Source organism: Sphaeramia orbicularis, chromosome 17 (genome assembly GCF_902148855.1).
Source record: "Sphaeramia orbicularis chromosome 17, fSphaOr1.1, whole genome shotgun sequence".
Taxonomy (NCBI): domain Eukaryota; kingdom Metazoa; phylum Chordata; class Actinopteri; order Kurtiformes; family Apogonidae; genus Sphaeramia; species Sphaeramia orbicularis.
This window is the reverse complement of record NC_043973.1, coordinates 55,255,615-55,281,956: the sequence shown is the minus strand read 5'-3', so window position 1 is coordinate 55,281,956 and position 26,342 is coordinate 55,255,615. Positions and strand designations below refer to the sequence as shown.

The window sequence follows — 26,342 nt, the reverse complement described above, 5'->3', positions numbered from 1 at the left end:
TGTGTTTATTGGTTCAGTCTCTTTGATCATTGATCAGATGTTTTAAAGTTAAGTCCAAGGGTCTGATTTGAAAAGAAACGGAGCAGAAATCGATCAGAACCCAAACGACCTCCAGCTCAGGTCACTGAAGGTCAAAGTTCAAAGGTCGTATGAGGTCGTCCATGTGTAATAAATAACGAGTGTCACTGATTATTCGGAACTCTATGACAGCACTGACTCAGGGTCATGTGACGTCATGTCCACACACCCTCCTCAGCTCCTGGCCCCTCCTTCCTCAGCTCCGCCTTCGTGGCCACAGCCGCTCCTCGTCCGTCCTCATCTGTCTGATGACTCCGCCGCCGTTTTCAGGATCAGCGCCTTCGCCGCATTGTCGTTGCGTGCGACGGCCGGAACCTCGTCCCTCAGTGTCAGGAAACTGGCCTTCAGTTCGTTCCTGCGCTGACGCTCCAGGTCGTTGTGAGTCCGCCGCCGCTCGACGCCATCCTCGCCGTCTGATGGAGGAGTCCTGTGGGCGTGGCCTGCTCTTGGTCCGTTTCCCAGCAGCTGTTGGGCAGCGTAGTTGTGCTGGTGGATGTTGATGTAGAGCGCTTCAGGACCAGAGGGGCGGAGTCTGGTCTGGACCGCTGCCACGCCCTCACGTCTGTCCACGTCACCACGTCAACCTCCTCCCTCCTCCCTCCTCCTCCTCCTCCTGCTCCTCCTGCTCCTCCTCCTCCCTCTTCTTCTTCTTCTCCTTCTTCTTCTTCTTCTGTGAAACCACAAATGATCAGCGCTGGTTTAGGGGTCAAAGGTCAACTGACCTGGTCCTCATGTTTAGTCCTGGACCAGGACTTTGGTTCACAACCAAAACCGACGCCCACACATCAGGATGTTTGATGTCCAGGTTTTGCTCATGTCAAGTGAAAACTCTGACAGACCAATCACAGGACGGTACAGAAGACCAACAGCACCAATGAAAGGTCAGGTGGGTGGAGCTAACCCCCGTTCACCTTCACATTCCACTGTTTTTGTGTTGAGGTGCAGTTCAATACCTGGTGACTCCTATGACCTCTGACCCCTCTGACCCCTGACCCCTGTGATCTCTGACCCCTCTGACCTCTGACCCCTCTGACCTCTGACCCCTCTGACCTCTGACTTCTGTTTGTTGATGTTGATGTTTCATGTTTTTTGTTTGGTTTGACTGATTGTTTTAACTCATCAATAATATCATCAATAACCATATGAGTCGTTACGGTTTGATCCAGATCAAATGTTGATGAAATGCAGTAAAATAAGAATTCAACTGATGGGACTTTATCTGACTTTTCAAAATAAAAGCCTCTCACCTGTTTGGCTGAGCAGAGGGGAGTCTGGAACACTGCACCACACGGCCGAAGGGTCAACGCAGGCGCAGGCAGAAGTGCAGGCGCAGGCTGCCGGCAGGCACCCGGCGCCCCCCTGGCCACTCCCCCTTGTGCCACACCCCCCTGGCCTTCCCCTGCTCCCTCTGATTGGTCCGGCTGTGGCCGCTGTGACAACACCTGCTGCAGTTTGGCGGAGGCGGTGAAGCTGCTGCTCCACATGCAGTCCCGGATGATGAAGGACTGCAGGAGGGCGGAGTGGGGGGCCTGAGCTGAGGGGGGGCCACGGTCACCGTCCAACAGCTGCTCCGTGGCCCACGGCGGGACGTCCGGTGCCAACAACCTCCGTCTGGGGGAGAGCGGCGGCGGCGGCAGAAGCTCAAACTTCTTCCAGATGTCCTCGCCAGGGCCCGGGAGGAGCTGGCACCGAGGGGGGAGGCGCCAGGGGGTCCTCCTCCTCTGGCAGGAAGTAGGGCTGCACCGCATCAAAGTCCCAGTCCCAGGATGGTCCAGTCCCGGGTAAAACCGGCGCCATCGCAGCCTGAAACAGATGACAGAAAGTTAAACTCAGAACCATTCCTTGGGCCCATACGGTAACCACGGAAACCAACACCGGCCTGTCAGCGGTGGATGCCCACTGCCACGCCCACGGCCACACCCACGTTCTTCTACTTCCGTTTGTTGACTTCCTGGTTTCAGAGCTCCGTCAGTGGGTGTCCTCTGGTCTGGTTTGTCTTTGTGTTCACTTACGTGGATACTTCAGTGTCTTCTAAATAAAACCAAACTTTTTAAAATTCAAATGCGTTTCAACTTTAGTCTCATTTTAAGTCATAAAATCGATCTAAAAAAATTCGAGATACTTTTTTTTTTTTTTTATCATTCATGTACATTTTTGATGATCTTTCCATGTTTGCCATTTAAACCAGATTTAAAACCAGAGTCTGAGGAACAGGACAGTGAACGCATCACCTGAGCAGCAGAACTTTCACAGTCTGTCCCAGTGTGAACAGAACCCCAGACTCACGGATCCGAAGTCCACAGAACCCTGGACTCACCTGGATCCAAAGTATATTTAGTATATATTTAGTTCAGTATATATTTAGTATATATTTAGTTTAGTATATATATTATTATATATTTAGTTTGAAATTTATGTAGTTTACATATATTTAATATATATTTAGTTTAGTATGCATTTAGTTTAATATATATTTAGTTTAGTATATATTTAGTTTAACATATGTTTAGTTTAGTATATATTTAGTTTATATATATTTAGTTTAGTATATTTTAGTTTAACATATATTGAGTTTAGTATACATTTCATTTAACATATATTAGTTTAACATGTATTTAGTTTAGTATACATTTCATTTAACATATATTTAGTTTAACATGTATTTAGTATATATTTAGTTCAGTATATATTTAAACATATTTAGTTAAGTATATATTTAGTTTAACATATTTTTTTTCTTTTTTTTCCCTTTAACATATATTTAGTTTAGTATATATTTAGTATATATTTAGTTTAGTATATATTTCGTTTAACATGTATTTAGTTTAACATATATTTAGTTTAGTATATATTAAGTATATATTTACTTTAGTATATATTTAGTTTAACATATATTTAGTTTAGTATATATTTAGTTTAACATATATTTAGTTTAGTATATATTTAGTTTAACATATATTTAGTTTAGTGTGTATTTAATTTAGTATATATTTCGTTTAAAATATATTAGTTTAGTATATATTTAATTTAGTATATATTTCGTTTAACATATATTTAGTTTAGTATATATTTAGTTTAGTATTTTTTCGTTTAACATATATTTAGTTTAGTATTTTTTCGTTTAACATATATTTAGTTTAGTATTTTTTTCGTTTAACATATATTAGTTTAGTATTTTTCGTTTAACATATATTTAGTTTAGTATTTTTTCGTTTAACATATATTTAGTTTAGTATTTTTTCGTTTAACATATATTTAGTTTAGTATTTTTTCGTTTAACATATATTTAGTCTAAATCTAAATCAAACCTCCGGTCGCACTCACTTGTATAGTTGAAGAGGTACAGGTAAGTGGGTTCCAGACCCGGGTCAGTCACTACTTGCTCCTGGTCCTGGTCCTGGTCCTGGTCCCGGTCCTGGTTCTGGGTGAATCAGCTGTTTGTCATCCTTTTAATACCGAGCCTCAGCCGAACCGCTGCTCCTCCTCCGCGGACAGATGTGTCCTCGAGAAACGGCATAAATCACAACAAAAAAAAAACACAAAAAACAGCCGGGAATGACGTCACTGTAGTTTACACCGGAAAAAAAGAACTTTACCGACACGTGGAGGCGGAACTGAGCCATACCGGGCCATAACTCTGGGAACTACTTTACTCCGCGGATGTGTAGAGGGAGGTGAGGAGGCGGCCGCTGCTGCCAATCAATGACCGTAAATGACGCGGAGGAAGAAAGTTACCGGAAGTCGACTCTCATTCACACGTGACGTCACTAAAAGGTTAAAGGATAAGTAACAAAATAGGAAAAAAAAAAAAAAGCTAAAAAAGGACAAAAATGAATAACAAAGGGATAATTTTTAATAATGCATACATAAATGAAAAAGAATTAAAAATAGATTAAATTAGAAAAAAAAATATATAAGGAAAAACACAAAAAAGAAAAAATGAAACAGAACAAAGATGTAAAAATGTAAAAAATAAAACTTTAAAACTTAAAAGAACCGACAGAAATTAAATTAAAAAAAAAAAAAGAAATATGTGAAATTAAATGAACAATTACAGACAGAAATAAAAAAGTACAAAACATACAGAGAATAGAGCAAATTATTGTGAACTTAATATGAAATATGTTAATAGGATGAAACTATACAATAACTATCATATTATATCTATTATTAGTACTATAACTATGATAACATTAATATTCTATATTTATATAAATATTCATATGAATACCAAATTTCTTATTTTTCTCTTCATATTTCATATTCATTCTTTTGTGGTTTTTATATCGGTCTTAAAGCTTGTTCTTTGTTGTTGTGACATAAACACAAATAAACTATTAAAATGTGGATACAGATTAACTGTATTGATCAGGTTAACTTAATAATAATAATAATAATAATAATAATAATAGAGGGGATAGGACCTATTTGAATGTTATGGTTGTTTTTCCTCTACTTTGCTGCCCCCTTGTGGTTGATAGAATACACTGCAGTGGTAAACCAACCTGCGGTTTGCTGCCCCTCAACTAAACTTTAAACCAAACAATAACCCCCCCCAGTATGACTTAAAATCAACCTCATTGATTGGATGTTCAGAAAAAAAAGCCCGAAAATTAAACAGAGGCTTGGTTTTGTTAAACAAACGTGTATTTTATTCCGACAGCAGAGACATGATCCAGATTCACGATGCAGTCATTGAATCAAACATGTGCAGACTTCACAAACGCATCACTGAAAAATAAAAACTCATTAACAAATGAAAACAAAAAGCCAAAGTCACTTGCTGCGGTTCAACTCCGTGTTGCATCTGTTGTTCCTTTCCACCAGTTTTGTGACACGTAGTTTTTAATTGAATCATCAATAATCGATGATATTCTCGTCCCGGTCTGAAAACATTCAGTCGTGTTGAAAAACTCCGACACATTAGAAACAAAGCAACATTTTTCCAGATGCATCACAGTTTACAATCAGAATAATCAGATCAACAGGAGGAGGATCGAACCCACAAACTGAAGGTGACGACGCCTTGACTCCACCTGTGGATGAACTGAGGGAACAGAAAATGGTGCCAACCTCAGTATGTTCTATTTATATTTATATATTTACTATTTGTGTTGGTTTTTTTTCTTTTGCAAACACGTTCACGACAGATCATATTGTACAAAGTGTTCATGCCAGAACCAAACTGTCTAAGCATGCATCTAACAAGAGCGAACAGGATCAAAAGAAGAAGAAAAAACACCTGCGGACATTTCTCCGCTCTGGAGGATTGTTTTCCGAAACGTCGCCACGGTCGTCACCGTCGTCCCGGCGATACTTGAGCTCATTGGTCCGTTTGGATCGACAGCTACTCCTGACTACATGTGAATATGTGTGGGCGTGTCCAGACGGACGTGGGTTCTGTCTGCGTGTGTTGGAACGTCGCTGGAACACAACGTATGCTGCGTTCACGTCATGTGGAAGTGACGGTTCCACCTCTGGTTCCGTCGTTATGATTGTTTTCCCTCCTCTGCATCCACACAACCTTCATCTGATCAAATATGTCCATCACAGCAGAAGACACCGTCAGGACAAACCACTGTTACGACTGAACTCAAACGCACATCAGATCATGTCCCATACAGAGGCTTTAGTTTTTCATGAACTCAAAGACACGCCCCTTTTCCACCAAAAACCACCTGGTGCCAGTTCGGCGCTGGTGCTAGAGCCAGTGCTGAACTGGTTCCAACCTGGTGCCTCCAAAGAACCGGTCTGCTTCTCCATAGGCCGAGAGCCAAGTGGAGCCACGTCAGAGCCACGTCACTACGTCGGCATCAAACATGATCATGTGACTGTGGGTGTGGTGTGGGAGATGCTCGTTCAGAAGGACTATAACAAACATGGACGACCTCATCGTACCGATGCAAGTGCTGCTCTTGACTTTACAAGCCTACATTGCAATCCAGAGGCAAAAAACACAAATATTATTGGCTGCCCGTCGTATTTATGGTCCCACCCACCAATGATGTGTGTGTGTGTGTGGGGGGGGTCACATCATTGGTTCTTAGTTCTGGCCCCTGTTTAACCCAGCTCAATGTTGGTGCTTACCTGGAACCTGTTTGGAACCAGTCTGGCCGGTGCGTAGGCGGTGGAAAAACCAAGAACTGGTGCTAAGGCAGGTACTGGGCCTGGAGCCTGTCTAGTGGAAAAGGGGTATATGTGGGTGTTGTTGTTTTTAAGTGTATTTTTACATTTGTGTGTCTTGTCTTAAAGCATACCATCACTTTAGGATGGAAGTGAACGTGGACAAACCTCAGGCAGCAGATTCCTGGACAGGAAACACCTGAAGTCTCCATCATTATCGGAGGCAAAGAACTGGAACATTGGAGAGAGACATCAAGAACCAGATCAGATCCATTCACTGGACTTCAGAAGACTCAGCAAGGCTCATGGCATTCTGCACAGTCCATCATCTCTACGCTCCTGTATGCTTGTGAGACATGGACCCCTGAATCGAAAAGACCTGAGGACGTTTGAGCGTTTACAAGCCAAGCTTCAGCAGATCCTCAACATCAAACGGCAGGACTGACACCACCGACAACGAGGTCCTCAGCTGTGCAGAAATGCCACGCATCAAGACTCGACTGGTCATGACATGTCTTTGGAATGGATCCTTTGAGTGTCCTGAGAACCGTTCTTTACAGCGAATTCAGTCGGGACCAACAACATCCCTGAGCTCCAGAGCGACGATTCAAGGACCAACTTAAGTCCCTCCTCCTCCAAGCCGGAATCAACCCTAACACCTGGGAAACAGAAGCCAGCGACCGTCCATCACGGCAAAGAGCAATTTATTCTGGTAGTTCCACCTTTGAGTAGCAGAGGAGGCAGCGCACTCACCCTCCAATCAGAGCCCAGGACTCTTCTATGCCCGACTTGGCCTCATCAGCCAGGTCAAGTTTAAACATCAAGGTGGCACTGGATGAACCAAAGTTGGATACGAGCCGTGCCGACGACGTACGTTACATTCATACGTCCATGTCCACATGGTGACCCACTCCATGGAGCTAATGCGTTGGAAACCGACTCTGACCTCTGATGGTGTCGACTGGGTCAGAACATCTCCTGAACAGCAGGTCTTGTTGGGTGGTGCTGATCCGCGGGGGTTCATACCAGTAGGTCCAATCCCTCCCAAACCCCATAACTTACAGGACCGGAGTAACTTCACATGACATGAACGCAACATGAGGTCACTTTCTGTTAACTGAACGTGCAGCTTGTGACCGTTGCCGTGGTTACCAGCAGACGAATGTACCTGAAACTCTGATCTGGAGATGTATTTGTGGAAGTGAATATTCTATAATACAACAGGGCCCAGTATTTTCTGGACTCTAATGATGTCGTCTACTTCTGGATGACTACAGCGCATCATATTGTCCATACATGAGCAGCGTGGGATCTTTTTCTGCGGTTTCATAAATGTATATATATATATATATTTATTTATATCACACAGCTTTAATTCGCTGTTGCCTTTAGGGATGGGAATTAAAAAGGATCATCATCATCATGACATGTTGAGGTGGATAAAAACCAACAGTCCCAGGTGTAGGTTCATTTTACGAAGCTGGATGATGGTAGGGCTGTGACATCACCGCGATGCTTCGGCGTCTACGTCTGCAGACTTCATCCATTTGTCAGATGGGTTCAGTCTGAGCTGTGTTGTGATTGGTTCTGGTTCTTTCAAAAAACAGTTGCTAATAACATCTTTATAGGGGAACTAGTTCATGCAGGGCTGTCAAACTCATTTTAATTCAGTTCCACATTCAGCTAAATTTGATCTGCAGTGGGCCAAACCAGTAAAATAATAACAGTGAAAAAAGTAAAATTACATTATGATCAGGTTTACATCTATAAAGTTTCCTTAAAAATCTGAATAACATGAACAACTTGAATTGTCTTAAGAAAAACAAGCGTAATTTTAACAATATTCTGCCTCAGTTTATCAGTTTATCATTTTCACATGTGCGTTACAATCGCAGAAAACATTTATTCATAGGCAGAATATTTGTAAAATTGCATTTACTTTTCTTCAGACAATTCAGTTTATTCATATTTGTTCAGGTTATTCATTATTTTGTGAAAGTATAGTTTAGTAATGTAAACATTTTCATATAATTTTACTTTTACACCAAAAAAACAAAGAGAAAATTTGGGGTTGTCATTATTTATAGGTTATTCTGATAATATTTTACTGGTTCTGACCCACTTAAAATCTCATTGGACTGTATGTGTGTGTATGTGGAACCTGAAATAAAATGATTTTGACACCACTGATTGTTAATATCTTCAGTGTAATTTTTGCATTTCACAAATTCATCCCACAGGCCAGATTGGACCCTTTGGTGGGCCGGATTTGGCCCCCGGGCCGCATGTTTGACACCTGTGGGTTAATGTGTAGCCTGATCACATGTTACCTGTCATATTACCAGAGTTTTACCCTCTGACCATCTATCACCGATCATCTATTATTTATAACTAGCGGCATTGTACCCGTGGTGCCATTGTACTATAGCACGAGAGGCTAAAATCGCCCAGCATACCTCACAACATTTGAATACGGACATAAAAGTGTGCCTAGTAAAGTCAGGTAATGTTTCTATTTATTTGGCGAGTTTGGCGGTGATCAGGCCTGTGAAGGCTGAGGAAAACCCGTACAAACACCCTCCTGTGCTGCAACATCCATCGGACACGGGGACACGGGGACACGGGGACACGGGACGACACAGAATGTGCATTATAGTAGGATTTATAGATTTTACTAAGTTTATCCAGAATCATGTAAATAAGCAAAACGTCCAGAGCTGTCATGTCAGTGTTCTGTGGTTTTACTTGTGGTTCTGCCTCTAGAGCAGTCGTTCTCAAACTGTGGGGTGGGTCCACTAGTGCAGGGCTTCCCAAGTGGATGCCAGGGTGGGGGGTCATGGGATGATGTTCATAAACCTGTTGATGTGATCCCTGAGGTGGTTACGACGGGTTAAGGGCAGTACTGGTGTACCTGTACCAGTTTCAAGGTGTGTAGCTAGCGTTTTTACTTTGAAAGGGCAAAGGTTTCATTAGTACATCATTTTACGACTAACAGGTCCGACACTGTTGGGTTGACAGGTTTGACTTATGGTGTCGCATTAATGAACATAAACATAAAAAGCCAATAAAACAGACACCAGGTCTCTGTTGGTGATCTAATTTTATGGACAAGTGTTAAACCAAACCATTGAGTGTAGCTTTGGAGAGAACATGTTCGATGTCAAACCTGTTCAAATATTCATCTTTGGTACCAAAAATTTGTTGTTCTACAAAAAGTATTTAACGTTATTACCGCTGCCAAAGAGGTTATGTTTTTGCCAGGGTTTGTTTGTTTGTTTGTTGGTTAGTTAGCAAGATAACTCAAAAAGTTATGGATGGATTTTCAGGAAATTGTTGATACTGGCACAATGAACAAATGATTAAATTTTGGTGGTGATGGGGGGGGGGCAGATATGCCTTGGCAGAGGTCTGCACTCTCCAAGTGCTTTTCTAGTTAAAGTTATAACAATACGACACATTTCTGATATTTGTTGGGTAAAGTAGGGTCTCAGGGTCTGGTTGAGTTTGTGTTGTTCAAGTCAATGTTGCGTTGTTTTTTATTTGCACAACAGATGATTCCAAAAACGCCAAATGAACGGTTTTAATATTGATGAGTCCTCTGCTAACGGTCGTTCCAACCGGTGCCGTTCTGTCGGAGGTACGAACACCGCTGGAGGGTTCGGTTTCACGGACACACCTTTAAATCACAGACTACCGCAGTGCCTTTGGGTATCTGTCTGGGTCTTTATTTGGTCTTTTGTTCCTTTTTTGACTTGTTTTGTCTTTTATGAATGCTCGTGTCCATGTGGTTCCGTCAACATTCACTCACCCTTTGACTGGTTTTACTGTGATGATAATCCCTCCGAAGAACAGACCTGATCAAACCTCCCACGTCTGCCATAAAGGCCTGTCTTTAATTCCCATCCCTGGTCCACAGGCGACCGACGCCACCACCAGGAAAACAGGCCTGAGGATTCAAACCCACAACATGACACGACAAATGTCTGATCCTGCTCCGTTCAGACTGGGATGGACTGGGATGGACATATGGGAGGAGTCCATCCCAGTCCATCCCAGTCCACCGTCCCATGAAACCACACTGGATGGTCTATGACGTGTCTTTTGCTACATGTGTGTGCTGCCTCTTATCCAGGTCAGTACTAAACATGAGAATCAGTTCTCAACTCACTTATCTGGTAAATAACTAAATAATAAATAAATAAAGGCCAGCTCCACTGAAGGTGGACCAGACTGTGACTCTGTTCTCTGTGGTTTTATGGGGTTTGTCTGATAAAACCACCTCAAAGCCGCAGTTTTTTCATATTCACTCTTATTCACATGATGAGACTTTTTTTTAACACTAATAAAAGTCCATGTGTGTTTTTCATGGGACTTTGAGGAGTTTATTTCAACCATTAAGTAAATGTTGAAACAGGATGAAGATGATGACACGAAGATGAAGAGTTTTAGATCAGTGGTTCTCAATGGGCGGGGGGTTGTGGCCCTAAAGATGGTCCAGACCTGTTTGATCTGTTTACTGGGATCACCTCCCGGTCTGGTCACTGAACGGTGCTAGTGGGCCCAGAACCCGGACCGGTTCAGAACCACTGATGAAGGCTGCGTTTACACATAGGCGGCGTTTGGAAAAACAGAGTTTTTTCTGTGCGTTTTTTCCTGTTGTTTACATGATGACGATGGCCACGCCCACTGAAAACAATGGTTTGTAAACAGTGTATTCAGCAGAAATGGACAAACAGGGTTTGAAAAAAAACCCAACAAAAAACAGGGTGTGTAATAATTCCAGTGGGCGTGAATGTGACGCGCATACAAATGTGCACTTCCACAAGTCTTTAGGCAGGCCCCGCCCCCATTAGAAACACTCTGATAGTCCAAGCACTTGTATTTCCACATGGTCAGACCTGCGGCAAGGTACGACAACAGTATAGTGGTCATCAGCACGGCTTTGAACCAAGGTTATTATCATTAATGAAAACTAATGAAATGATGAAAACTAGAATTGTAAAAACATTTTTGTTAACTGAAATAAATAAAAATTCTAATTAAAAGAAAACAACGATAACCAACTGAAACTGTATTACGTGTTTACAAAACTAAAACAGATAAAAATTATGGATAAAATTCCTTTCGTTTCATCTTTTGTCAATGTCGGATTGATATGAAATCGATTTATTTCGCTCTAGCAATTTTATTCTAGCGGCACAATACAACACTTGACAGTCCGTCACTTGTGTTCACTTGTGGTTTCCAGTCGTCTTCTGGTCCCCACTCTACCTGGAAACATGGAGACTAAAGTTGGGAGAAAGCAGCAGAGTCCTGTCTGAGATTTATTTGAATATGACGGAGAAGAAGAGAAAAGATATGACAAAACTAAAACTAAACTAAAACTAAGCATTTAGGAAAAAATGAAAACTAATAAAAACTAGCAAACCTTCTCTAAAAACGAATTAAAACGAACTGAATTAGAGAAAAAAAGTCAAAACTAAATAAAACTAAACTAGATGGAAAATCCAAAACTATTAGAACCTTGCTGTGAACCAGATGTGTTCCTTTCTTTCGGAAAATGAACCGTACAAACCACAGCTCACTGCCTGACACACGGTTCTAAAAACTCTGACGTAAACAGGGAAACGCAGATCTGGGACGGACGTCACAGTGTACAACAGAAATACATTTGGGTCACATGTGCGACTATTGGTTGATAATGGAAGTGAGGTTTAGTTGTGAATCTTTGGAGGGTTCTGATTGGTCGATGGTGGTGGATGGTCTGTCATCTACAGGCTCATGCACAGATACGAGGACGCAGAAAGAAACCAGATTTTTCTGAAAACGGTCATGTGTGCGCAAGTTTTTTTTTTGTTTTTTTTTTTCAACAGAGAGGGGGAAATACAGGTTTTCCCAAATACCCGGCTACATGTAAACGTAGCCTCGGATGGATCCCGGCCTGTTCCAGCGGACGCCGCGGTCCCGTACGGTCGGACATTCAGACGATTACGGGTCATGCATCTGTAGAGTCGAACGAACACGGAGAACGACACCAGTTACCGAACAGTGACAAAACACTGCCTTCAGTGGAAAAATATATGGATGACACCTCTACAGCCTGTACACCTCTGACCTCTGACCCCCCCACCCCCACCCCCACCCCCACCACGATGCTTTGGTCACATGACACAGACAGAAGGAGTGACTCCTGTTGGAACGCTCACAGAAGAGAATAGGTTTGACACAGAAGACAGACGGGTTAGTTTAGGTGGAGGTGGAGGTGGGGGGGGGGGATATGATGATGGGGTTTGTAGGTAGAACCCCCCCTTCCCCCCTTCCCCCTTCCCAGGTGTTTTTCCCAGTACTTGTGCTGGTCCAGGCAGTCCCTTCTATCCCGAGGCATTGATGTACAGCTGACTCTGCAGGATGTAGTCAATGACCGGCTGACTCAGGTAGTCCACCACATGACCGTCACCGTGCTGCAGGGCCAGTCTGGGGGGGGGGGGGGGGTCAAGGGTCAGATTAGGACGTCTACAACTCAACTTCCAGAACAAGCACAAATGCATCAGATGTTCAGATTACGGCACTGAGGACCACCAACCCAAACCTGAGCTTTATTTAACTCCTAAAAAAGGCTTCCCAACCTTTTTTGGCTCATGACCCCATTTTAACATCACAAATTTCTGGTGACCCCAGACATTCAAAACTGAGACTTTTCTTTTGTTGCTAAAATTAGTTTATACATAAATAAACGTTAATTTTAGAGGACATTTAGTCTATATAATGTATATTATTATGGATGGAGGCAGTAAATCCAGGTGTAGATTACTGCACAAAGCCAGAATTTTATTTTCCTTGGTCAGGATCTGTCCAGTCAGTCCAGCTGTGATTTACAAGGTTGACAATTAATACTGAACAAACAAGAACTCAAACTATGAATTATGAAAGAGCTGCAGCATCTGAAACTGACCACAATGAACATTTGACAGATAAACAGAACCACAGTGCTGCAGTTTCAGACTCACAGTTTGTCATGTCTTTGATATATTGTGATTGTCTCTCTCAACTCTCCCAGTACTGCTACAAACCCATTGCACTTTATGTATTTATCATATTCTAATTGTATTTTATTGTATTTTAATGGTATTTTAATTGTGTTGTATTTATATTTCACACTGTAAAGCACTTTGTGACTGTCTGTGAAAAGTGCTCTATAAATAAAACTTACTTGCTTTACTATACTATATATTTTTTATTGGTACATTTTTTTTTTTTTATCAATTACTAGAAATTTCAGGCAACCTCATTTGAATTCCAGGCGACCCCACATGGGGTCCCGACTCCAAGGTTGAAAAACGCTGTCCTAAATGTTAAACTCATGTTGGATCAGGTTCCACATTCCGGCCAATACAATACAACCGTGATGTGTGGGTTGGAACCGTCGATTCATGGGAAACTCCAGCTCAGTGTTGGGGAGGATCTGATGAAGCTCCTACCTGCTCTTGGTGGAGCTGACGATGGACATGGGATGGTTCATCTCCTCTTTCACCACGATGATGTTGTCCTGAAACCCAGAAGGTCAAGCACAGATCAGACATGTATTCCACTGAGAGAGAGCAGAGGACTGGATGTCAGCGGGGGGGGGGGGGGGGGGTCCTCTGACCTTGTACTTGCGGAGAATGGAGGAATGATTCATGATCCTCTCAGTATCTGCTCCATCACGAGGAACCACCACAATGCCAAAATCCCCCACAATCACCTCCATCTGAAACCAAACAGGCTGGGGTCACAACAACAACAACACCAACAACACCTGCCCAGGACATCTGCTTTAATCAGTTTAATGTCCAGGTTCAGGAGCCGCAGGTAAACCCATCCAGCCCCAACGTGGACCAGACCAGTACAAGAAGAACAGTCCCATTCCATCCTGAAAATGTTCACATCTACAAATATCCTTCAAAGAAAGTCTGAGGAACATGAACAACCACAAACCACTGAACAAACACTGTCTTCATGTCCAAATATGGTCACTTCGCTCATATTCTTCCCAAAGTTTTTCAGAATTTCTTTATGTTGTCTTCTGTTATTCACAATTATCCTACAGCATATTCAAGCTAATGTTATCTTCGTTTCTGTCGAACGTCTGTCAGTCAGTATTCTGTAAAACATGGTGAACCAAATCTGTGGAATCATCTACGACCTGAGCTCCAGTCCACGTCTTCTTTATCGTTGTTTAAAAAGCATCTGTAAAGGACTGGAATTCATGAACAAATGTAAGGCTGTATAGCATTTGATGATTTGAATGTGATTTACATTTTTATAGTTTTTACTTTAGTTTATTAATTCAGTTATATTGTATTTTTAAATTCTTTTTTCTTTTTTTCCTTCTGTGTATTGTTCATTTCGAGGAGGTATTCATATAAATGAGCCTTCTTTGGCTTTATTCTCCCCTGCACCATGATGTTACTTGTTTGAATGTTTTGTTGGTTTTTTTTTTTACCTCCGCCAGGAGGTATTGTGATCACTTTGCTTTGTGTGTTTGTTTGTGTGTTTGTTTGTTGTTAGCAACTTTACAGGAAAACTATTCCAACCATCTTTACCAAATCTTCCCCACAGATAGGCCTAGGCCCTGGGACCAACCCATTAAATTTTGGGTCAAATAGGCCAAAGTTCAAGGTCACAGTAAGGTCACAAAATCTCACATTTTCCTATCTCTCATCATTGAGCAACTTTTGAAAATTCATAAAAAATTCAAAAACGACTCCAATTAGCCTCCAATTTGATCCACTCGTAGCTTAGAACAATATTTTGTATCTGGCACAAAACTGTCCACATCCACTGTGGAATGTGGACTCTGTGGACGTTTACATTTAACATTGAAAATCCCATTTACCACACATTTTTCATTGTAACTCAACAAATATTGATTGGAATTTAATATAATTTGACATACACATGACTGGGACCAAGCTTCAGCTTTTTCTGCTGTATGGAACAACCTGGAAACTGTTACATTTAAAAAAGAAATAGTCGATCCACACATGCACACCGTTCAGGGTGCTTGGCAGAGGTTTGTGTTCTCTGAACACTTGTTTAATTACCTCTGCCAGGAGGTATTGTGATCGCGTTGCTTTATGTGCGTGTGTGTGTGTTTGTTTGTTTGTTTGTTAGCAAGATAACTCAAAAGTTATGGAAGGATTTTCAGGAAATTTTCAGGAAATGTTGATACTGGGACAAGGAAGAAATGATTAATTTTGGTGATGATCGGGGGGGGGGAGGGGGGCACTGCTCTGCCTTGGCGGAGGTCTGCGCTTTCCAAGTGCTTTTCTTGTTTTCTCTTGCTGTTTTATGATGTGCAAATAAATACATAAAAAAATAAACTGGAAGTGTCTTATGGAAAAATACATCAATTTTTTTTTTTTTTTTTTTAACAGTTACATCTGACTTTATCATTTCCACATGTTCATTCCAAAGTACTGATCAAAGCGGATCTAAAATACACAAAACATTTAATAACAGACAGAATATTGATCCAAATACACTGATTTATATGAAGACACTTCAGGTTGGTCTGATTTGTTCTGATTATTCACACTTTTGGGAAAAGATCATTTGTAAATGTAAACAATGTAACATGAAACATTTCTAGGTCAATCTGATGGTCTGTTACTGGTCCGACCCACCTGAGACTGAGCCGGTCTGAATGTGGAACCTGAACTGGACTGTTAATGTCTTCAGTGTCATTTTTTGTATTAGACTGTTTCACCCAAGAACTGACCCTCTTTAGTGGGTCGTATGTTTGACACCCCTGGTTTAATGCATTTTATCAATTTATCAACCAAAGCTAAAGTACATTCCCAAGAGAAATTATCCCATAATTTAAGTGTGTTCAAGGATTAGCATGGGAAAAGTTAATATTTGTGGAATACTTTACTATAACTTTTGTCAAATTTTGTGATTCACTTATTTCCAAATGATGAAAATGAAGGAAAATAATGAAAACGATGGAAAACAAAGAAAAAAAAGAGAAAAACAAGAGAAAAATGAAGAAAAATGATAGAAAATGATGAAAATGAAGGAAAATTACAAAAACAACAGAAATAACGAAAACAATGGAAATTCAAGAAAATAACTGAAAATTAAGAAAATGTATGAAAATGACAGAAAAACAGAAAAAATGATAAAAACAATGGAAAACTAAGAAAAATGACAAAACTGACAGAAAACAAAAGAGAAAAACAACTGAAAATGAAAAAAAAAGAAAATAATCAAAACGATGGACAATTAAGAAAAAAATACAAAAACAAGGAAAAATGAAGAGCATGTTAAGTTCACTGGTCCTGACATCGTAACTTCCCTGAGTCTTGGTGGAAGTCTCACTGATGTTCGAAGCAGCATCACAGTGTACGATGTTCCCACAGTCCTACATTTCCCAGAGTTCCCAGGGTTCTGTCCTTCACAGTTTTTGGGGTCACATTTGGACTCATTTCAGGTTAAATGTTTTAACTTGAAACAGGTTTAGACTAACTGTCACATTGGAGCCTTTGTCATGTTCCCATTCTGTGTCATAGAAATCTGGAGAACATAGACCAAGGGAACAGAGGAACGACTCCATGGATGTATGAAAGAACCAGATAAAGGACACGGCCACGCTAGGCCCCCTGATGGTCACTTCTAGAACTGCAATGACACTGAATGGTAGAATCCAGGTAGGTAGGACTAGGACGGACATGTCTGGGTAGGACAGACATGTCTGGTAGGATGGACATGTTTGAGTAGGATGGACATGTTGAGTAGGATGGACTTGTACTTGTAGGATGGACTTGTCTGGGTAGGGTGGACTTGTATGGTAGGATGTGACTTGTCTGGTAGGGTGGACTTGTCTGGGTAGGGTGGATTTGTACGTAAGGATGGACTTGTCTGGGTAGGATGGACTGTCTGGGTAGGGTGGACTTGTCTGGGTAGGGTGGACTTGTACGGTAGGATGGACTTGTACGGTAGGATGGACACGGTCCTGGGTAGGATGGACATGTCCTGTTTGACTCTGACATCTGGTTCGAATTATACATCCACAAACAATTCCACGGAAATGACTGATTGAAGGACTTGAGTAGGAGGGGAAGGGGCAGGGCTGTGGGGTAAGAGGGCGGGGCTACAGTGTGCTTACATCACTGTCCTTCCACAGGCCAGGGATGCAGAAGGACTCCAGGGAGGTCACTGCCACACAGGAGCAAGATGCGCAACTCTACAGACGACAAACAGGCAGGGGAGAGAGACACGCCCAGTAAACCACCACATGTTTACTGACAAACAAACAAACAAAACAAACAAACAAACAACAACACAACAAACCAGGAGCTCAGACAGGAAGGACAACACACAGGACTCAAACATAGGACAGACACTCACCGATCTCCTCGTATCGCATGGCTGCCCAGGTTGGCGTTTTCATCTGAGGACACAGAGACACAAAGACATAAATACAGGGACAGTGTCTACAGCAGATGTCCCCACTCAGACGGTCCACAAGGGGACATGCGCTACAGCAGTGTTTCTGGACGCCACTAACCATGGTTTACTACGGAGGAAGTGGGAGTGTTTAGGCTTTTGCTGGACGCCTTTACAGTTGACGGACAGTTCTTCTGCTCTCACAGATGTGAAACATGGGGTTCCACAGGGAAGCCGTCTCGGTCCACTTCTTTTTTAATCCAGCGTGTGACTTTTTTTGTTTTATCTTCTGGTTGTGTTTTTAGATACTATTGATCCTGTTATTGTGTACGTATTTGATCACTTTTACTCGATCATATGATGTATAGGCTATGTATTGTACTAGTTATCATATCTTGTCTTGTACTTGTACTTATCTGTACTTGTACTTTGGACACTTAAATGCACTATATAACTAACCTTGACACTGACCTTCTGGACATGATATTTGCAAAGATTTACCTTCAGTTTTAAGCAAACCTGCATCTCTCTGTATGCTGATATAGTACGACATAGTTTTTCATCGTCTTCTTTTCTTACCGACGAAGGTGAAGCGTTCAATGTGAGGACGGACACAGCAGATCTTCCCCAAACTCTCACTGATCTTCCCCCACGTTTAACTGAGCACGGAGGAGGAGGAGGAGAGAGAGAGGAGGAGGAGGAGGAGAGGAGAGAGAAGAAGAAGAAGAAGAAGAAAAGAAGAAGAGAAGAAGAAAGAAGAAGAAGAAGAAGAAAGAAGAAGAAGAAGAAGAAAAGGAGCAGAGGAAATATTGTAGGTCACTGGTCTATAGGTCACTGGTTCCACTGGTCTACAGGTCATGGTTCCACTGGTCTACAGGTCCACATGGTTCCACTGGTCTACATCTGTTGGATCAATGGACTATACAGTTCTATCAGTGGACCATTTAGACATCTATTGGATAAATGGACACAAACCAACACATACATGAAGAACACACCATCATATAGATTAAAAATGACTAAACCAACACTTTGGTCATTAACTTAAATTAAAAGGGAACATTGAACATATTGAATCTGATTATTTCTATACAAGTAGAGCAGTAGAACAGGTGGTTCTGGTTCTGTGTGGATCTGGACTCACCGGCCGTGGGCTTGTGGTTCATGTTGCTGTGGTTGGTAGATGGGCGGATTCTGTTCTGTGGTTGTCCAATCACAGGAGTGGTGGACGGCGTGTTTACGTTGGACAGGATGCAGCCGGTTACTCTCTGACAGAAAAAACACCAACCAGGTCTGTGTGTGTCTGTGCTGATGAACCTGCAGCTGCACATGAGCAGACGGGGTCTGAGGCTGGTTCCCATGGTAACCACCTCACACAGGTAATGCGTTACTATATTGGGCCATAAACGTCCTTAACACTGTCCTACTTTTCTCACAGCATAAAACTGGAGCGCACGCTGGAACTGACTCCAGCTCTCACAAGCTCTATCAAGGCACCTAGTGCAGCAGCGGCGGCGAAGAACGACGACGATGATGATGAAGACCAATGAAGACCACGACGATGATGAAGCCAACGAAGACCATGACAACGATGAAGCCAACGAAGATGACGACGAAGCCAACGAAGATGATGAAGCCAACAAAGCCAACAATGAAGCCAACGAAGACGATGACAACGAAGCCAATGAAGACGACGACAACGATGAAGCCAACAAAGATGATGACGAAGCCAACGAAGACAATGATGAAGTCAACGAAGACGACAATGAAGCCAATGAAGACGACGACGACGAAGCCAATGAAGACGACGACGACAATGAAGCCAACGAAGATGATGACAAAGCCAATGAAGACAATGATGAAGCCAACGAAGACGATGAAGCCAATGAAGATGACAACAATAACAGAGCCAACAGAAACAACGACGATGCCAGCGAAGACAATGATGAAGCCAATGACGACGATGAAGCCAACGAAGAAGATGACGAAGACGACGAAGACAACGAATACAACGATGAAGCCAACGACGACGACGACAATGAAGTCAACGAAGACAAGAACGATGACGAAGCCAACGGAAACACCGACGACGCCAATGAAGACAATGATGAAGCCGACGACGACGACAATGAAGCCAACAAAGACGATGGCAATGATGAAGCCAATGTAGACAATGACATCGATGAAGCCAACGAAGACGATGATGAAGCCAACGAAGACGACTATGACAACGATGAAGCCAACGAAGACAACGACAATGATGAAGCCAACAAAGATGACAACGATGAAGCCAACGAAGACGATGACGATGAAGCCAACGAAGATGGCTACAACAACAATGAAGCCAACAAGACGACTACAACAACAATGACCAACAAGACGACAATGATGAAGCCAACGAAGATGACAATGAAGCCAATGAAACTACATGACAACGTGAAGGCAATGAAGATGACGACGAGGACGATGAAGCCAACGACGACGACAAAGCCACCGAAGACAACGCAATGACAACTGAGCTGATGACAACAAAGAAGACATAACGATGACATTGTGTCTTCTTTGTCTTCATCATCATCTTTGTTGTCATCTTCATCATCGTCGTTATTGAGGTCTTTGTTGTGATTGTCTTCATCATCTTCGTCATCATCTTTGTCATCATCGTCTTTGTTGTCTTTGTTGTGTCATCTTTGTCGTCGTCTTTGTCATCTTTGTTGTTGTTGTCTTTGTTGTCATCGTCATCATTGTCGTCTTTGTTGTCTTTGTCGTGGTCGTCTTTGTTGTCATCATCGTTGTCGTCTTCATCTTTGTCGTATCTTTGTCTTTGTCTTCATCGTCTTTGTCTTCTTCATTGTCTTCGTTGTTGTTGTCTTCATCGTCATCATGGTCTTTCATCTTTGTGCTTGTCTTCATTTCCTCCAAACATCTTCTCTGACTGAACTACTGATCGGATTCATTTCATATTTTAAATCTTCTCGTCTACAAAGTTTGGTCACAGTTTGAGAAAATTTAATTTGTTAATTTTTTTGAATTTTTTAAATATGAAAAATGTGCCTGTCCTTCTAATGGTCCATATTTTGATGGTTTGTAATGTAAATAGAAAAGGAAGTCAAATGTGGACTTCCTGTTAGTGGAACAGGACCAGATCCAAGCCTTAGGGCTGATGAAAACTCTGACGTGGATCTACATGTGAGGACTGGACCTCAGCAGACACATGACAACGAACAGCCCATGTGTTTGATTGGATGAGTGGGTGGGTGTAGGCGGGGCCGGGCTCACCTTCATCAGGTCCCGGTGATGTTCCAGGACGCTGCAGGTGGTCTGCCAGGTGTCCTGGTAACACTCCCAAGGGTCCACCCTGGACACCCACAACCACAAACAAACAGGCGTCACACATTAAAGCCATAAAACTGGAACTGGATCAAATCCAACGGCACTGACCTGATCCAGTCTGAGGACTGGACGGCGAGCTGGCACATGGTGAGGCGATGTCTGCTGGACACCAGACCCTGGACACACAAAGCCGTCAGTCCAACATTGACCCATACTGACCTTATACTGACCGCACACTGACCCCACACTGATCCACACTGACCCATACTGACCCATACTGACCCCATACTGACTCCATACTGACCCCAGACTGACCCCATACTGACCCCACACTGACCGTACACTGACCCCATACTGACCCCACACTGACTCTACACTGACCCATACTGACCCCATACTGACCCCACACTGACCCTACACTGACCCATACTGACCCCATACTGACTCCACACTGACCCATACTGACCCATACTGACCCCCACTGACCCTACACTGACCCATACTGACCCCATACTGACCCCACTGACCCATACTGACTCCATACTGACCCCACACTGACCCCATACTGACCCCATACTGGCCCCATACTGACCCATACTGACCCCATACTGACCCCACTCACCCGTACTGACCCATACAGACCCCACACTGACCCTACTGACCCCCTGCACCACTAAAGGGTACAGTCCAAAAAATGACACAGGATATTAACATCAGTGATGTTAGACTCATGTAGTTCAGGTTCCACGTTCAGACCCAGATGATCTAAAGTGGATCAGAACGGGTCAAATAAGAACAGAATAACCTGTGAATAACGACAAATACAAACTCAAAAACTAAAATTACATGATGAAAGCATTTCCATCTAAAGTTTGACCATGTCCATGTTTTCCAGTGTGAGGCAGGAGCGCCTGAACGCACCACGGTCTACAGTCTCCTTCGTTCTCATGGATGTTTTAGTGACGTTGATGTTGTCATAGATCACTGGTTCTGTGGTTGGAATCAGTCTGTAATGGGTCGCTCTGTCTGTACCTGGTGTGTTTCATTTTTATCTGTTCTGATGAATATGAGCTGACGGTTGATCAGGTCCTGATGGGACCGGGTCTGCGTTCCTGTTCCTCTCATTTATTATTCATGTTGTGTTTTCACAGCTAAAGTAGGACAAGAGCTTCATTAATTCCATCTGGAACCAGGAGGAAAACAACGGCAACGCACTCAGATCCAGGACCCCAGACCCAGGACTCCTTCACCCACCCCAGACCCAGGACTCCTTCACCCACCCCAGATCCAGGATCCCTTCACCCACCCAGATCCAGGACCCTTCACCCACCCCAGACCCAGGACTCCTTCACCCACCCCCCAGACCCAGGACTCCTTCACCCACCTCAGATCCAGGACCCCTTCACCCACCCCAGATCCAGGACCCCTTCACCCACCCCAGATCCAGGACCCCTTCATCCACCTCAGATCCAGGACCCAGTGGATTCCATTCAAGTTAAGGATTATATGAAAAGGTGAAACAAACAGCAAAAATGAAAGTAACAGAACGGATTAAAAATATGTAAATAACAACAACAACCGTGGCAAAGCGTAAATAAACATGTACAGTTGTATTTTGTGGTTGTTTCAGTTGTTTGTCACTTTCACATATTTACTATTTTTTCACCAATTCAATAATCACCCCATCAGGGTCCAGATGGGAGATACCCCCAAAGGTGATCCAGAACAAACAGGCCCAGATCCTGGTGGACTTCCAGATCCACACTGAACAGATGGTGATGTCCACTCATCCTGACATAGTGGAGGAGAACCATCAGAAGACAGTGATAGAGATAGATGGAGCAACATCAGAAAGAAAGAACAGGAGAAGATAGAGAAAGACCAGGAACTGAAAGAGGAGAACAGCGGGACCAGTAGTGATGAGGGGTACTAAGGGCATATATATATATATAATATATTATAATATGCACTTACAGGTTTTCCATACGAGTCGTGGACAGGGGAGATGATTCCTCCAATCACAATGAATCGTCCTGTTTTGTGCAGATATTCTCTGGCTTTTTCTGCAACAAAGTAACAGAAGGAAACACATGAGAGTGACACACCCACCAAACCACACCCACTGAACCCCCAATCCCCACTCGCCAACCACACCCCCAAACCACAAAACCACACCCCCAATTTCAGGAAATGTTGATACTGGCACAAGGAACAAATGATTAAATTTTGGTGGTGATTGGGGGGGGGGCACTGATCTGCGTTGGCGGAGGTCTGCGCACTCTGAGTGCTTTTCTAGTTTGATCTGTTTTTTCAGCTGATTTTTCAGCTGATTTTTCAGCTGTTTTTTCATCTGTTTTTCAGCTGTTTTCTGGCTGTTTTTCATCTGTTTTTCATCTATTTTTTCCTGTCTTTCATCTGTTTTTCATCTGTTTTTCCATGTGTCCCATGTGTTTTTTCATCTGTTTTCTGGCTGTTTTTCATCTGTTTACAGGCTGTTTTTTCATCTGTTTTTCAGCAGTTTTCAGCTGTTTTCTGGCTGTTTTTCATCTGTTTTTTCCTCTGTCTTTCCTCTGTTTTTCATCTGTTTTTCCATATGTTTTCCATGTGTTTTTTCATCTGTTTTCTGGCTTTTTCATCAGTTTTTCATCTGTTTTTTCATCTGTTTTCAGGCTGTTTTTTCATCTGTTTTTCAGCTGTTTTCTGGCTGTTTTTCATCTATTTTTTCCTGTCTTTCATCAGTTTTCATCTGTTTTTCATCTATTTTTTCCTGTCTTTCATCTGTTTTTCAGCTGATTTTTCATCTGTTTTTTCATCTGTTTTCTGGCTGTTTTTCATCTGTTTACAGGCTGTTTTTCATCTGTTTTTCAGCAGTTTTTCAGCTGTTTCTGGCTGTTTTCATCTATTTTTTCCTGTCTTTCATCTGTTTTTTCCTGTCTTTCATCTGTTTTTCAGCTGTTTTTCCATCTGTTTTTCCATGTGTTTTTTCATCTGTTTTCTGGCTGTTTTTCATCAGTTTTTCATCTGTTTTTCAGCTGTTTTTTCATCTGTTTTTTCATCTGTTTTCTGGCTGTTTTTCATCTGTTTTTCATCTGTGTACAGGCTGTTTTTTCATCTGTTTTTCAGCAGTTTTTCAGCTGTTTTCTGGCTGTTTTTCATCTATTTTTTCCTGTCTTTCATCTGTTTTTCATCTGTTTTTCAGCTGTTTTTCCATGAGTTTTCCATGTGTTTTTTCATCTGTTTTCCATGTGTTTTTCATCCATTTTTCATCTGTTTTTCATCTGTTTTCCGGCTGTTTCCCAGTGATCGGCCATGACATGTTTACTATGGATGGACTTGAACTGAACACAACACACCTCAAAAACCAGTGAAACCACTTTAAAGCCTTAAAACCAGGCCAATCCAACACATGTTCAGATGTTCAGACCTGATGATGAGTCTGATTATTTCTGTAGCGACTGAGTTTCATTTAACCAACTCATCAAAACTATTGGCTGTAGAAAAGGGGCGGTCTTCTAATTATTGGTGAATAAGTTCATCAGTGGAATGGAGTCGAAGGTCACTCATAAAAACAAACATGATCTGACTTTTATTATGGTGGGAATGACATAGAGCTAAAATATGTGTGGGATGTATCAGTGAAGTGAGTGTGGGCGGGGCTGGGGGGCTCATGTATCAGTACCATCCTGATGTCATGTGATCCACCTGTCATGGATGAGATTAGAGGAACTGAGGTCTGGTTGAACCACCAGGTCCGATGAAGGATCACATTCACACCTCAGATCTGGAGACCGGAACAGACCAGAACCACTGGTATCAGATCCAGAACCAGGGCCGCGACCCAGACCCTCCAGGGCAAACACAGATGAACCTCCAGCAGCTCACATTAAGTCACATGACTGGTCAGGATCCAGGTCTGGATGTGGACCATATAGACCATCAGGACCTTCTGGACCATCAGGACTGGTTGGACCATCAGGGCCATCTGAACCTTAGGGCCCATCAGGACCGTCAGGACCACGTAAATACGAACTCTGCAATAAATCGAACAGTGGACTGAACGGGTTTACAGATTATCGTATTTCTGCAGTGACAGTAAACGCATCCCATCTGATTATGGATGGAAACGCAGTTCATGATGCCTTTACGGACCCGTGATGAACATGGGAAAACTACATAAACATACCCGGCCTTAAAGGGTTAAAAACCACACATCGTTAATAATAAAACCTGTGAAATAAAGATGAACGAACCCATTAAATCCATCAAACCCGAACCTATGGGATCGGATTCGGGACCGGGTTCGGGTCCAGGTTCTGCGGTGGATTTGGTTTCGTTCTGACGAAACCTGTCCCATCGTCTGTTGTTTCTCTGAACAATCAGCTGATGTTCTGTGATGACGCAGGACTGGACCCGCAGCGGTTCTGGATCCGGTCCAGATGCGGGTCCTGACTGTGGGTTTTGACATCACGCCTGTTTCTGACCGAATCGGATCCCTGAGGTTCTGAGGAGGGTCGGGTTCGTGGATTTCTGGGCTGCGCCACACGCCCCGCACGGCCTGGGGGAACGTGAAGGCGGAAGGGTCCGGCCCTACCCGGGTTCGGGGTCCGGTTTAGCGGGTTGGATCAGATGTGATGGTTGTGTTTTTGATCATCAGGAGCCGTCGCCATTTCAGCACCAGCCGCCGGACAGCGACACGGACCCGGACCCCCGTTAGACCCAGGCCCAGATGCGGTCGTTGGGTCGGTGCTGGTCGGGTACACCACCCCGGACGCCCGCCACCCCCCACCCCACCACCACCACCTCTACCCCGCGGCCCATCCGGACTCACCGAACATATGGATGTGTCCTTTGGTGATGGGGTTGAAGCTGCCGCAGGACAGAAGGATCACGTGGGTTTTGGTGGATTCTGTCATGGTGGGTCTGCGTAGTCCCGGTCCGGTCCGTCCCGGTGCCTGTGGGTCTGTGTTTGTCTGCAGAGAGAGGGAGGCGGCTCGGTGAGAGTCTGAGAGTCTGCGGCAGGAGGAGAGGGGGGAGGGGGAGGGGGAGGGGCCTTAAAGAGACAGAACCCTGGTCAGAGGAACCGGATCAACGGAACCGGATGAACGGAACCGGATCAAAGACAGAACCCAGATCTGGAGAACCGGATCAGAGGACACAGAACCCTGATCAGAAGAACCAGATCAAAGGAACCGGATCAAAGGACAGAACCAAGATCTGGGGAAACGGATCAGAAGACACAGAACCTGGATCAGGTCTTGGGTTCTGGAAGATGACATAGATCAGGGATGTCCAATTCTGGTCCTCCAGATCTACTATTCTTCATGTTTTAAATGTCTCCCTCTTCCAACACCTGATTCAAATGATGAGCCTGTCATCAA

The 26,342-nt window shown here is 43.1% G+C and overlaps 2 protein-coding genes across 2 annotated transcripts; both read right to left on the bottom strand.

Moving 5' to 3' along the window:
• Window positions 1-274: 274 nt before the first annotated feature.
• LOC115437471 (transcriptional regulator Myc-like) lies at window positions 275-3,662 on the bottom strand. The gene is given in 6 exon segments (XM_030160667.1): window positions 275-330; window positions 333-584; window positions 587-633; window positions 1,303-1,754; window positions 1,756-1,881; window positions 3,403-3,662. Coding segments are annotated over 5 exon segments (927 nt in total). The 5' UTR covers window positions 1,876-1,881; window positions 3,403-3,662.
• Window positions 3,663-12,082: 8,420 nt separating this feature from the next.
• LOC115437761 (nicotinamide/nicotinic acid mononucleotide adenylyltransferase 2-like) lies at window positions 12,083-25,926 on the bottom strand. The gene is given in 13 exon segments (XM_030161095.1): window positions 12,083-12,675; window positions 13,680-13,747; window positions 13,847-13,948; window positions 17,351-17,392; window positions 17,394-17,428; window positions 17,593-17,612; window positions 17,614-17,635; window positions 18,211-18,290; window positions 18,772-18,899; window positions 20,911-20,989; window positions 21,073-21,140; window positions 22,939-23,027; window positions 25,793-25,926. Coding segments are annotated over 13 exon segments (921 nt in total). The 5' UTR covers window positions 25,878-25,926; the 3' UTR covers window positions 12,083-12,572.
• Window positions 25,927-26,342: the final 416 nt, after the last annotated feature.